At 46.6% G+C, this 13,761-nt stretch overlaps 2 protein-coding genes across 2 annotated transcripts in view; one reads left to right on the top strand and one right to left on the bottom strand.

The window, feature by feature from the left end:
• Nucleotides 1-286: 286 nt before the first annotated feature.
• Nucleotides 287-9,860, bottom strand: ubn2b (ubinuclein 2b). The gene is given in 17 exon segments (XM_046843782.1): nucleotides 287-1,442; nucleotides 1,906-1,968; nucleotides 2,718-2,901; nucleotides 2,981-4,264; nucleotides 4,389-4,419; nucleotides 4,792-4,842; nucleotides 4,958-5,101; nucleotides 5,189-5,299; nucleotides 5,390-5,626; nucleotides 5,982-6,052; nucleotides 6,179-6,695; nucleotides 7,063-7,163; nucleotides 7,396-7,527; nucleotides 8,096-8,197; nucleotides 8,326-8,445; nucleotides 9,058-9,230; nucleotides 9,233-9,860. Coding segments are annotated over 17 exon segments (3,507 nt in total). The 5' UTR covers nucleotides 9,375-9,860; the 3' UTR covers nucleotides 287-1,398.
• Nucleotides 9,861-11,568: 1,708 nt separating this feature from the next.
• The window catches only part of LOC124381887 (trafficking protein particle complex subunit 5-like), a 2,653-nt gene continuing 460 nt past the window's right edge, over nucleotides 11,569-13,761 (top strand). Inside the window, exons 1-3 of the mRNA XM_046843787.1 lie at nucleotides 11,569-11,716; nucleotides 11,889-12,164; nucleotides 13,502-13,761. The exon at nucleotides 13,502-13,761 is cut by the window's right edge and continues 460 nt beyond it. Coding sequence (XP_046699743.1) covers nucleotides 11,714-11,716; nucleotides 11,889-12,164; nucleotides 13,502-13,761 — 539 coding nt within the window. The 5' untranslated portion in view covers nucleotides 11,569-11,713. The remainder of the gene's footprint in view (nucleotides 11,717-11,888; nucleotides 12,165-13,501) is intronic.

Raw genomic sequence — 13,761 nt, forward strand, 5'->3', positions numbered from 1 at the left:
TGCTCGCAAGGAACAAATCTAATATTTTCCCTGTACCCATTTTATGTCAATATTCTGGATAAGCCCCACCCATTTAACCCCAGTCTGGATAAGCCCTGCCTACTTTGTCAATAGTCTGGATAAGCCCCACCCATTTTACACCAAGAGTCTGGATAACACCTGCCCATTTATGCTGTGAGACTGGATAAGCCCCACCCATTGATAAACGCAGGACTGGATAAGCCCCGCCCATTGATACCACAACTCTGGATGAGACCAAACAGGGCAGTTATCTGTAATCCTTGGATCGTTTTTAATTTTGTTTATTATTATTAAATGGATTCTGCAGGTGTAATGTTCAGAGGGAAAAAGTGTCTCCAATAAACAGAGAAATTCTCGTACACATTTAAATAACGTCTACTTTTTTCGGTTCGGTGGAAAACACGTCTGTCCATAGAGGACACTGTAAAACCAGACAGCAACTCATCAGAGTTCAGAGATCCACTCAAGATGTTCCACTAGGTTTTAAGTGACATTTTGGTAAAGGCAACTGTGTCTAAATGGGGGTTTATAGCAGGAGACTACAAGACCAAAGAGAAATGGGAACATGTCTCTGAAAAGGGCAGGTGTCCCAATACTTTTGGCATTTACAATCTATGTTCTCAGTAAGATTTAAATCATTAACACACTCCCAATAGATAACAGATTTTGGTACATGTGACTTGATGTAGATGCAGAAGGCACTAATTAAATATCAACTTAAATCACACACACACACACACCAGGGTCATCCTGCAAAGTCTTTGTATTTTTTTTTTTTCTTCCTGGGACTAACTATTGCTTCTTGTTTCGCTAGTGTGGAGGGTCAGCTCAAGTAAACAAACTTCAGAAAATTCAAGTACAATACAAATGTCAGCGCCCCCTGCTGCCCGGATATAAAACTCCTCATCCTTTTGTTCTGTGGGGGCCATTTAATTATTATTATAATAATAATAATAATAATAATAATAATAATAATAATCATCATCAACAACTCCACCCAGAACAGCACCAGAGACATGGACCTGCACCTGAGAAAGGGAGAGATCAGTTCATCCGTCCAATCCATCCGATCGTTCTGATTCTACAGAGTTCATTTTCTGCACCGTGTGCGTTCGCGTATCCACACACGTCGAATGCTTTACCCCTCTCACTGTCCACAGCAATTAAGGACTGTGTGTGTAAACATTAGCAAAACGAATGAGAGAAAGCATCCAGGCCAGGGATGTTATTATTCATTCTATTCCGAATATTCGACGACACCCTCAAAAAAAAAAAAAAACAACGTAAACGGCTGTTCAGTCTTATTGGTTAAGCCTGCAGTCCATGCGTACGCAGCACGTCGGTGCGACCCAGTAATCCGGCGTCGTCCCAGTGACATCACAGTTTCCTCTTTAGATCCCCGCTCTGGCTTTGATTGACATCTGAAACAGGAAATGCAGATCAGTCTCCGAACCACAACATGATAGAGGGAGACGAGGAAGAGGAAACAATTAACACCAAGAAAAAAAAAATACAACAACAATCCGATACATGCGACCACCACCAGACAAACACAGAACAGCCACCAAGCAAGTGAGAATGAGGGAAGAAGAAGAATGCAAAAGAGAGAGGGAGGGAAGGTTCAAGGAAGGGAGGAAAAGACAAAGGAAAGTAGAGAAAGAGTGACAAGGAATAAAAGAGGGAGGTAGAGATGAAGGGAAGGAAAGAGAGAAAAGGAGAAAAATAGGGGAAGGGCAGGATGGAGGGAGAACAGACAGGGGAACGTTGGATGTAGAGGAAGAGAAGGATGAAGAAATGGAGAAGCAGAGTGACAAGTAGAAAAAGAGATTGAGAGTTGGCTGCAGCGGAAGAGAGAAGATGAGGAGGGAACGATGGAGAGATTACCTGAGAAAGCAAGCTGCAAGTGCGGAGGCAGAGCAGCACCTGACATGAGACCCTTTAACAGATCTGAGGAGACAGACGGAGAGAGACAGACAGACAGAGGGAGAGAGAGAGAGCAGGAAGACAGGAAGCAGGTTAAACAGGAAAAAAGACAGGACACAGGGGAGAGAGAGATATTTCAGAAGGAAAACACAGAACATAAACACTGAAGGACAAAGGAGCAGACAGACAGACGGTGGGGGGGGGGGTGTAGTCTACAGGATTCTACAGCAGCACAGGAGACGAGGAGGAACACGGCGAGGACGTCACAATGCGTCTCTAATAGCGTTTTAGGACGCGTGTGCAGATTTGTGCAGCAGTGATTACTTAAGCTACGGCTGGCGAATCGTGTGTTCACGTGTCTGGTACTACGTAACCATGACGACGCAATTACTGGGTAAGAAATTTAGACGCCGAGACTTCCTGTGACTTCTGAAGCTTCCTGTTTTACAATTTTTATTTTAGACCGAAAAACCAACAAGTTGTTAGCAACTGACCTTAACTGAGTTCCCCACCCCCACCCGAGAGACTTGCACCAATAGCAGAAAACTGATTGGCTGTTGGTCTCATTTCTAGTCGTAATACAGCGAATTATATTTGGACCAGCGAAATAAAGAAACTACCAAACAAAACCTTTTAAAAGTGCTGCAGGACACCGGAAAATAAAGAACTGTTTAAAGAGACCTAAACCAGCGGATCGAAGCCTTTTCAATGCATACATTTTAGTTTTTTAGGACCCTGTGGAAACCCTTTTGAGGCGTGTTTGTGATGCTCACTGGGCTGTAGGCTGTATCCTGAGCTGCTCTGGTTAGCAGTGTTGGCTCCAGCGCTAGTTCCTGTCACAGTGGGCAGGTTCAGCAGGCCGGGAAAGGCGAAGGGCAGGGAGACGGGGGTGATTCCTCCCAGCATTCCGAAGTTCAGCGCACCTGGACCCAGGAGACTCGCGCTGGATGACGCCACCTGAAAGCGTTTGAAGATGTGAGACACCGAGGATAGAAGGCTCCGACTTTTTGGAAGAACAGATAGTGGTGTCCTGTACCTGTGCTAGCTGAGAGGACGTCACAGAGGGAACGGTCATCAGCGGCTTCGGCCCCTGATTGGTCACGCCGGCCGTTCTTTGGCGAGCGGCGTGATTGGCCGTGGAGGGTGTGTGCTTGGCGATGGAGGTTGAAGTGCTAGTTAGGCTGCTGCTGTTCACCTGAGAGGGAGTCTTCTGCTGCCCCACGGGAGTGCTGTATCCAGCACCCGAGAACCCCGCGTGGAATCCTGGGGTTTTAGGAGAAAACTGGTGCATGCTGGGTAATGTGGGCGTCCTGGAGAGGGCGGGCGACGGGGAGCTGACGGGCGTGACCCGCGGAGTGAGCTTGAGGATGGGGGAATTGGAGCTGTGGGGCGATTTGGTGAGGGTGGCCTGCATGGGCGTGACGAAGGTGGACTGCTGCGTCGGCTGTTGGAGCTGATGCTGCGAAGGCTGCGGTTTGGGGTGAGACGGAGATGACGAGATTTTCGGCTGCGTTTTGGCGTTGAGGTGCGAGGAAGCGGACGAGGAGGAAGCAGACGGAGAAAACGAAGAGGAAGATACGGCCGTCGCATGAGACTGAGATAACGCCGGTGTGCCGCCGGGACCGATTCGACCGATGGTACTGCCGTTATTGCCGGGTTTGTGAAGGGCCGTGGCCATGGGGGAATTTAAGCTCTTGTGAGGCGGGACAAGGGGCGAGGCGGTGGGTGGCGGCCTGGGTTTGGGGGGAGACGTCGAGCTCATCTTGTTGCTGTTGCCTGCGGAAGTCACGACAATTGAACGCTGAGGCGGCGTCAGCGTGTGTCTCTGCACCTGAGTCAAGCCCATCGTTCCGACCTTCAACCCTCCCGTTACGTCGCTCCTCACGGAAGGAGAGACCGACACGGACGGAGGCCGAGAGATAGCCGGAGAGGGGGAAGAGCTAGAGGACGCGACAAAAATGGGGCCGACAGACACCGAGGGAGCAGACGTCGTGGTGCTGACGGTGCTCTTTTTAGGAAGCACAGGAGTGGACGAACCGACAGAGGAGGCAGGACAGAGGGCCGCGCCTGAGTTTGCGGGTTTAGTGGCCTCGGGAGAGGGCGGGCTGTTGGACTGAATTAACCCCTTGGCGGCGCTACTGAGCAGAGCCAGAGCCTGCGAGATGGAGTCCAAAGATGGGGCACCACCCAAATCCTCGTCCAGAGAGTCCGACAGACAGATAGGCTCAGAGGGTGAGGCAGGGCGTTGAGGGAGGGGCAACACTGTAGAGGGCGTGGCAGTGGGGGTGGCTGACTGCTGAAGCCAGATGCCATCCTGAGACTAGAAGAGGACAATGATTCAGTAGTTAATACACAAACCTCTATTGAGTTGCTTATACAAGAATAATTACTTACAAGCTAAGAGAGAGAGAGAGAGAGAGAGAGAGAGAGAGAGAGAGACTTACTTTTGGTTTAGCTTTGGGAGTCTTCTTCATTCTGCAAAAAAGACAAACACACACATTACGAGTTGGTATCAAAAAGTTCCAAGACTAGTTTTGTAACACACCAGCAGATGGCAGCACAAGGCTGCACGCACAGTCACGGGGAGCACCGACCTTCATAATCGCAGAAGGTGTTTGACACACTTTGAAAATAAGACTTCTAATACACGGGAATCCATTTGACTGCTGAATACGAGGTGGTACCAGAAAGTAATTTATCTACGTTTCCACACCGACACCTTCAAAATAGTCCTAGCGTTCCTGCACAAAGCTCAACCCTACTAAAGAAATATCAGTACTAGTTGGTCTAGAAGCTGAACTCCGCAAGCAAACGGTACGTTTGAGGAATATCAAAGAGTCGACTCACGTGTTTCCTGTCAGGTGGCCGTGAGCCATGCGACTCTCTTTAATCAGCATCCTGTGTGTGGAGGAACAGAACAGGAAGTGAGCTCGCTTCACAAAGAAAGATGTACAGGTACAAACATGATTACACACACACACACACACACACACACACACACACACACACACACCTGGCCTGCATCCAGCCTTTGGGCCAGAGGGGTTTCACCTCGGTCTCCATAAAGGCTTTGAGGTAGTCTTCAGGAGACGGAGAGTTCTGACCCTCAGCCTCGTAACAGCCCAGCTTTGCTCGGACCAGATTACACAGCAGAGTCCTAAAAAAAAAAAAAAAAAAACACACACAATTAGACAGTGTTTAATTTAGAGTCTTATAGGACAATTATAAATCCTTGAGGTTTTACCTGAGTTTATCGTCCCACACAAACTTCTTGCGGGGTCCCATCACTCTCTTTCCCGGCCTCTCCTCATCCTCCTCCTCCGAGCCATTCTTCTCGCCCTCCTCCGACTGCTGCCTGGAGTTCACACACAAAACACACACAGAGTGAAGCCAGATATTTACCCTACACACCCACAGTAAATGAAGTAAGTGATGAAGCTCTTACTTCGCCACTTTGGCCAAACAGTCCATGTTATAGCGGGCGATCTGCTCGGGCATAGCGCTGCAGACGGCCAGCTTGAGTTTGAGCAGTGGGTTCCTGAGCCTGTCGTCCTGCACGTTCAGACTGAGCTTCTTCAGACGCTTCAGCAGAGCCTCCTTGTTACACGGCACGAAGGCCTCCAGGTGAGAGTACACGGCCGCACGCACCTCGCCAGGCTGCTCCTGAACCTGCAGCTCAATGCTGCACACACACACACACACACACACACACACACACACACACACAAAAGATCAGGGGTCAAGTAAACCACAATGAACAACAATGATAAGGATTGATAGAACCTCGGTCTACAGCTGAACATCAGACATTCCTCACTTCTGACTGGCTGATAGAAAGACAATGTGCTGAGAGGAGAAAATGAGAGACAGATGAAGTGAAGAGTGGAAGGAAGAAGGAGAGAAAAAGACAGGAGAGAGAAGTGAGACCAAATAGTAGGAGGAGAGTGAAATAATGACAGGAGGAGAGAGTGAGAGATTGAGTGACTGATGAAGAGAGAGAACGAGAGAGAGAGTGATGGGTGAGAAGACAATCTCACTCTAGCAGGATGTTGTTCATGTCCAGCGTGAAGAACTTCTTCCTCCCCTCCATGTCAAACTGTCGCGACGCCTGTCTCACACACAAAAATTATATATATTTTTTTAAGAAAATTAAAATTAAATATTCACCAAAAAATGGACCACAAACAATGAAAAGTAAATTAAAACACGTGTGTGTGTGTGTGTGTTTACGCACTGCTCGCAGGTCCTCGATGCGTTTGGTGAGGGGGGCGGGCAGGCTGCTGGGCAGCGGGGGAGGGGGGATGAGTCCAGTCCTCTGAACGCGTCCCGCTGAGGTCGCTGCTCTCGGGGCGGATGCACTGCCGTTCTCGCCCTGACCCTCGAGGCTCGACAGCTCAGAAGGATCCAGCAGCGAGAAGTCCAGCTCGTCCATCAGGTCCTGCAGCATGTCGTCGTTCGTCGTACCGAGCAGCGGAATGACGACAGGGTCGTTGGTGAGGTCGGTGAGGTCGTTGCTGGGGACGACGGGGTGAGAGTTGAGGGCCGTGCGGTTGGCGTTGGGGAGTCTGAGGCCGGTGGCCGTGCCGGAGGACCCCGTAGCGGTGGAGACGGCGGCAGGGACAGCAGCAGGGTTCTTCTTCCTCATCTCCTCTTTCTCACGCGTGAAGCGTCGGATCATAGCCGCCAGCGAGAGGGAGTCCTTCATCAGCTTCTTCCTCTTCTTCTTCTCAGGGCGGTTCAGAGCAGACACGCTTAGGGACAAGAAACAAGGTGGCAGGACGGGTCAATCATGTCCTTAAAACAGAGTAGCTCTAAACTGTTCCATCACACAAACACACACACACACACCCTGAGAGACACAGAGAGAGACAGAGAGAGAGAGAGAGAGAGAGAGAGACACAGAGAGAGAGAGAGAGAGAGAGAGAGAGAGAGAGAGACACAGAGAGAGAGAGAGAGAGAGACAGACTGACAGACAAACACAGGCAGAGAGAAACACACACAGAGAGACACACACACAGACGCTGACAGAGAGACACACACAGGCAGAGAGAGAGCGAGAGAGAGAGACAATCACACACACACACGGAGAGACACACATTCGCAGATTTCAAGACTCACCCCTGCTTTGACACTCGATTCTTTTTGGGTTTCTTCTCTTCTAAAACACCATCTTTTTTCTTTCTTTTCTTCATCACTCTCTCCTCTCCCTCCTTCAGCTTCTGGAGTTAAGAGGACACAAAACGCAGAATAAGGCAGACAAAAATCTCTACACAAAACCAGAAACATCAAAAAACACAGATCTGATCGTTCACTCGTTTACAATATTTGCATCCCGAGACTCCGCCCCTTACACAGACCCGGTCTCGTGGGGACTACCCGAGTGTGGGTGCGAGACGCGGGGACAGAAACCGTGTCAGTGAGATTCAAGGCAGTGTGATGAACCTTGCGAACCTTGAAGTGGTTTCCGTCCTTGACTCCGCCCTCGTCCTCGCTCTCGGACGCAGGTCTGAACTGCAGAGTGCCAGTGTTGATGTAGAAACCGCCCAGTTTGGTGGTGAGGGAGGCGGGGACCAGTTCATCATACTGGAACATGACACAACAAAAGTCAAAAACAAAAAACACAAGAAAAATACATACACAACCAAAAGTTTGAGGACACATGACCATAAGATTGGTATGTGAAACTTTGTGAAGATCCACTCCACTCTTCTGGGAAGATGTTCCACTAGATTTAGTGGAGATTTGTTCAGCTACAAGGGTGTTAGTTAAATCAGGTACTGACGGAGGTGAGGGTGAGGAGGCCAGAAAAATTCATCCCAAAAGGTGTTCAATAGGGTTTATAGCAGGAGATCTTTCACACGCTTCCAACCCATGTGAAGCAGATCTTCACGGAGCCGCGCTTTGTGCACGGAGGGGGGATGGGGGGGTCGTGCTGGAGCGGGTTTGGCTTTCCTGGTTCGAGCAAAGAAAATAAAAAAAGATGTGGGAGAAGAACCTCTTATGTCAGATGTCCCAATACTTTTGAGCGTATCTACATCTAAGTCTGGTATGAACAGAAGAACAGTTTGAGGTCCTGCTTCGTCCTAAAACGCTGCATGGACCGGAAAAAAATAAAATCAATAAAAAATAAAAAAAAGAGCGCGACTCTCACAGCTTCAGAGTTGTCGATGAACGGATCCGTCTCGTCGTATCCGTATCCGATGTCGATGAGATCCTGCATCCGATCTTTCTTTTTCTTCTTCCCGGTGCCGCCCTGTCCGACGGGAGATCGGGTTAAAGACCAACATCAACTCACTCAACACACGCCGAACGGGACGTGTTTATGTGCAGTGTACGTAAAATGACGTGACCAATCAGAAGCTCCCGCCTGCAGCCACTTACATATTTACTCTCGAACTTCCTGGCCAGAGCTTCGACTTCTCGTCTTTCTCGGTCCTGATCAGCCAGCGGGTCGTTGGGGTCCAGAACCGGAGTCAGTCCTTCAGGAACTGCTTTTCTCACCTGCGGAGCGGAACGAACGAAATGAAGAGACGCAGAAGCCCTTTGAAGCTCCTTTCAAAAAGATACGGTTTAAACTAAACGGATACATTTGAAAAAGAAAAAAAAGCTTTCAAAAACACAAAGTAAATAAACGTGTGGAGGAGTAACTTCGCAGGACAACAGACTTTACTTTTACTACATTCAGAAATCAGGGTTCGAACAAGCAGAACACTTCCAGAGGAAAACACGATGAAGGAACTCCAGACTCGAACGTGTCACAACACACGTGACCTCGTCACAACATCTCTTTTTTTGTTGTTGGAAAGATATTTGGGCTCGTGATTATTGTAATAGAAGTCAGTGTTTGAGTTATTAATCAGTGTTCTGAGAGTCACATTCGAGTCTCAGCACTTTGGATAGTTGAGTACATTCGAGGGAACTCAATTGTACTTTAACTCAAATGAAAGTTTAAAGGGACACTAAGTGAAGCTCCACTTTAACTCGATAGGGTTTGTGTACTTCTTCCACCGCTGCTCTGTGAGGGACCTGAGGGAGTGTTGAGCCCCAGGCCTGTGGAGGTGTAGAGAGAGAGAGAGAGAGAGAGAGAGAGAGAGAGAGAGAGAGAGGTCTTGCCTGCTGGGTGGACTGCTGGATCAGCTCGGTGTAGCTGAACTCCGTGGAGCCTTTATCACTGGGTTCGGATAGAGACAGGCTGAGCCTCACGGTGGATTTGGACTCGGCGGAAGTGGCGGCAGCAGCAGCGGAGTCACCCCCGGAGCTCTTCCCGTTACTTATCATCGCTCCATCCCTCCCCTGGTTGTGGTGTTGTGGGTGGTGTTGAAGCCCGCCTTCACCTCATCCTCCCTCCGCCGCTTCTTGGACTCCGGCACGGGGTTCGAGGTGTTATACGAAGCCAGAGTCACGAAGGGCACTTTCCTCGGGTCGGCCATTAGAGGAGAGACGGGACACAACGGAAACTAGCCGAGAAGACTAGCTTTAAGCTAGCTGAAGTAACTTAACCGCACGAGCTAGCTAGCATTTAGCATACAAAAAAAAACCCGATTAAGCTAACGTGCTAATGTTAGGAGCTAGCCGGCTAAGTAAACATGTAGCTTAGCAGACAGGCTAATCCGTAAAACTGACTGAACTGATCTCTCCTCCTCCTGTCTCGTGTTCCGGCGTCCCTCTCCCTCTGGATCTTCTTCTCTTAATGCGGAACTCAGACCGGGACTCGGGGATGGAGTTCAAGGCGCCGGAGCTTCTACAGGAGCCTCTGTGGTGGCGGCCATTTTAAACTCTCACAAAACGAATTTTTTTTACTCTGCAAAGGGGTCACTGCGCATGCGCAATGGACCAAGCCGGAACTGGAGTATCGGAGCGGACCAATTGGAAGTCAGAGCGCTTTTTTTTCTTCAGGATTTTCTGAGGCTCCGCCCACTGCCTGCAAACTCGCGCGAAAACGAGGCGGTGCCGCGCGCTCGTGTTTGATCTTTTATAATTATTTTAATTATATATTAAAAAATAATAAATGAAACATAAAACTTAAAAATAAATATATATATATATATAAATATCTGAATAACTTTGTCATAGTCAGACATAATATCTCTAAAATCTTATATAATAAAAATAATGATAATAATAATAATAATATTAATAATAATTAATAATAATAATCTCAAATGCATGACACAAGATTTATGATAAAATAATATATAATTATATATAAAAACTAAATAATTAAATGAAAACTCTTTCCAAAGCAAAAACTAAATATCCTTATCATGGTCATAATTAATAATATTACTAATATCAATTATTATTATTAATAATAATAATAATAATAATAATAATATACTGATGATATTTCATTTGTATTCATTTTATTTTAATATTCTATCTGTATTAATTTTTAGATGTTGGACAGTCGTAAAAAAAGCATTTCACTACATGTCGTACTCTTTATTGATGTGTGACCAATAAAATTAGATTTTGATTAGAATATTTTATATAATAAAATCATCTTTATATAATATAATATATTTATTATAAAAGGAAATAAACCATGATTCAAGGTTTCTGATGTACTTTAGTACAGAGTGATATGAAGCACACACACACACACACACACACACACACACACACACACACACATATTGTAAATGAAGTTGTCTAATCAAATAGAGAAATGAAATTAGACCTAATTCTGATAATAAAGTCCGAACAAGTTTGTTTTAAAGCATTAACATTATTATGAAGCTTCTTTATTAATAAGTTCGAGGATCAGTTTCCTGTTATGTTTTGTTGTGTAGAGATTAAAGATTTAAGTTTATTGTTATATGTACAGGAAACACTTTTTCTGTTACACCAAACAAAGTAATTCTCACAGATAGACTGGGTCAGTGTTGGTATTCTTATTGTAAAGGGATGTAGTGTGTTATGAGACACCTCTCAGGGCAGAGGGTAAATCTGTGTCTGGGTGATGGAAAGAGGGAGTGGATGGGTGTCTTTCACAAACCTGATGACTTGTGGGTATAAACTGTTTTCTAGGCATCCGAAACAAAATGATATTTATTTTTGTGTTTATCCAAATGATTTTGGTTTCAAGTTTCAGTGATTATTGTTGAGGAATTGTTTCAAGGATCTCATTTATGGATTGTGATACGGGTGTACTAGAGAATGGCAAGACAATGAAAATTCACAAAGGTGCAAAAATCCTTTAGGAACAAAACTGTACGTGCAAAATCCCAGAAGAGATGAAGAACAGAAGGAACATAAAGGGTCAGTGTTTGGAAATGTCTTGTTCTATAACAGATGTCTGGTTCGTCCAAAAGGAAAAAATAAAAAACAGATTCTAGTTTTAAAAGGATGAACTATAGACAAAGAGACCAGAGATCTAAGAAATGGATTAATGTATTGCACTTGAACCAATAAAAAAAAAAATACCCTCTTCTCCAGGCCTGTAGGTGGCAGTCACGCGTTTGTTTTAAATTAAATAGAGCTGTAAACATAAACAAATGAAACGTCCCACACCCCCAGGCCTGTAGGTGGCAGTCACGCGTTCGTTTTGAGTTAAATAGAGCCGTAAACATAAACAAATGAAACGTCCCACACCCCCAGGCCTGTAGGTCGCAGTCACGCGTTCGTTTTGAGTTAAATAGAGCCGTAAACGTAAACAAATGAAACGTCCCACACCCCCAGACCTGTAGGTGGCAGCAAAACAATAATGATTCGCATTAAATACAAAACAAAGAAGAAAACGCGGAAGTGAATGGGTTTTGGTTTTTGAATGGTATGAAATATTTACAAAATACGTTTGAACAAATAATTTTGTACATGTTAAACTTTACAAAAAATAATGAGTGTTAAAAGCGATCGATATCGTTTGTTATTCGTTTAAACACTTTGATTTGGCTATTTATCCACAAATATGCGTAGTAAGACGTTGTTGTTATTGTTTATAGCGGAAGATGGACATCCGCTTCACTAAAGGGAAGTCTTCAGTCCTGGAGCGTTCTCTGTCTCGGCCCAGGACGGAGGTGAGCCTGAGCGCGTTCGCGCTGCTCTTCTCGGAGATGGTGCAGTACTGCCAGAGCCGCGTGTACTCGGTGTCCGAGCTCCAGGCGCGCCTGGCGGACATGGGCCGGGGAGTCGGAGCGTCTCTGCTCGACCTGGTGGTTCTGCGGGAGAAGAACGGAAAGAGGGAGACCAAAGTGCTAAACATCCTGCTTTTCATCAAGGCACGGGTCCCCCCTTCTTTATGATTTAAAGAAATGCAAAACATAAAATTGCTTGTCGTTTTTTTTAGACTTTAATGGGCATGTAGGTGAAGGGAACAGAGGTGATGAGGAGGTGGTGGTAGGTATGGTTTTATGGAGAGGAATGTGGAAGGGCAGATGGTGGTAGATTTTGCTAAAAGGATGGAAATGGCAGTGGTGAACACTTATTTTAGGAAGAAGGAGGATCATAGGGTGACGTATAAGAGTGGAGGAAGGTGCACACAGGTGGACTATGTTTTATGTAGGAGATGCAACCTGAAGGAGATTGGAGACTGTGAGATGTTGGCAGGGGACAGTGTAGCTAGACAGCATCAGATGGTGGTCTGTAGGATGGTTTTGAAGGTGAAGAGGAAGAGGAGGAGAGTGAGGACTGAAAGAAGAATAAGATGGAGGAAGACTGTAGTGAGAGATTCAGGGAAGAGGTCAAACAGGGACTCGGTGGATTTAGAGAAAGGGTATGACAGGGTGGAGAGTGGAGTTGTGTTACTGTATAAGGAAGTCTGGTGTTTCAGAGAAGTATGTGAGGGTGGTGCATGACATGTATGAGGACAGTGTGACAGCAGTGAAGTGTGCAGTAGGAACGACACACTGGTTCAAGGTGAAGGTTGGACTGCATCAAGGATCGGCTCTGAGCCCTTTCCTGTTTGCAGTGGTGATGGACAGGTTGAAGGACGAGGTCAGGAAGGAGTCTCTGTGGACTATGATGTTTGCGGATGATATTGTGATTTGTGGTGAGAGTAGTGAGCAGGTGGAGAAGATCCTGGAGAGGTGGAGGTACACGCTGGAGAGAAGGGGAGTAAAAGTCAGTAGGAGTAAGACAGAGTACATGTGTGTGAATGAGAGGAAAGGCAGTGGAGGGGTGCGGTTGCAGGGAGAAGAGGTGGAGAAGGTGGAGGAGTTCAGGTACCTGGGGTCAACAGTGCAAAGTAATGAAGAGTGTGTTAGAGAAGTGAAGAAAAGAGTGCAGGCAGGGTGGAGTGGGTGGAGAAGAGTGATAGCAGGAGTGATTTGTGATAGAAGAGTATCTGTGAGAGTAAAAGGGAAAGTTTATAGGACTGTGGTGAGACCTGAGATGTTGTATGGATTAGAGACAGTGGCATTGAGTAAAAGACAGGAGGTGGAGCTGGAGGTAGCAGAGCTGAAGATGTTGAAGAAATGAGTTTATTAGAGTGACAGCTCATGTGGGACGTTTTGAAATAGTTTAATAGAATACGTGTACCGTTACACCCCTAGTAGACAGTATCGAGAAATCTGTTGAATATTATCTAGTGTGTGTGTGTGTGTGTGTGTGTGTGTAGGTGTCCGTATGGAAGTCTCTATTCGGTAAGGAAGCAGACAAGCTGGAGCAGGCCAACGACGACGACAAGACGTACTACATTATCGAGAAGGAGCCGCTGGTGAACTCGTTCATATCGGTGCCAAAAGAGAACAGCACGCTGAACTGCGCCGCCTTCACCGCCGGCATGGTGGAGGCCTTCCTCACCCACAGCGGCTTCCCTGCCAAAGTCACCGCCCACTGGCACAAGGGCACCACGCTCATGATCAAGTTCGACGAAGC

The sequence above is a fragment of the Silurus meridionalis genome, chromosome 29 (genome assembly GCF_014805685.1).
Source record: "Silurus meridionalis isolate SWU-2019-XX chromosome 29, ASM1480568v1, whole genome shotgun sequence".
NCBI classification, from domain to species: domain Eukaryota; kingdom Metazoa; phylum Chordata; class Actinopteri; order Siluriformes; family Siluridae; genus Silurus; species Silurus meridionalis.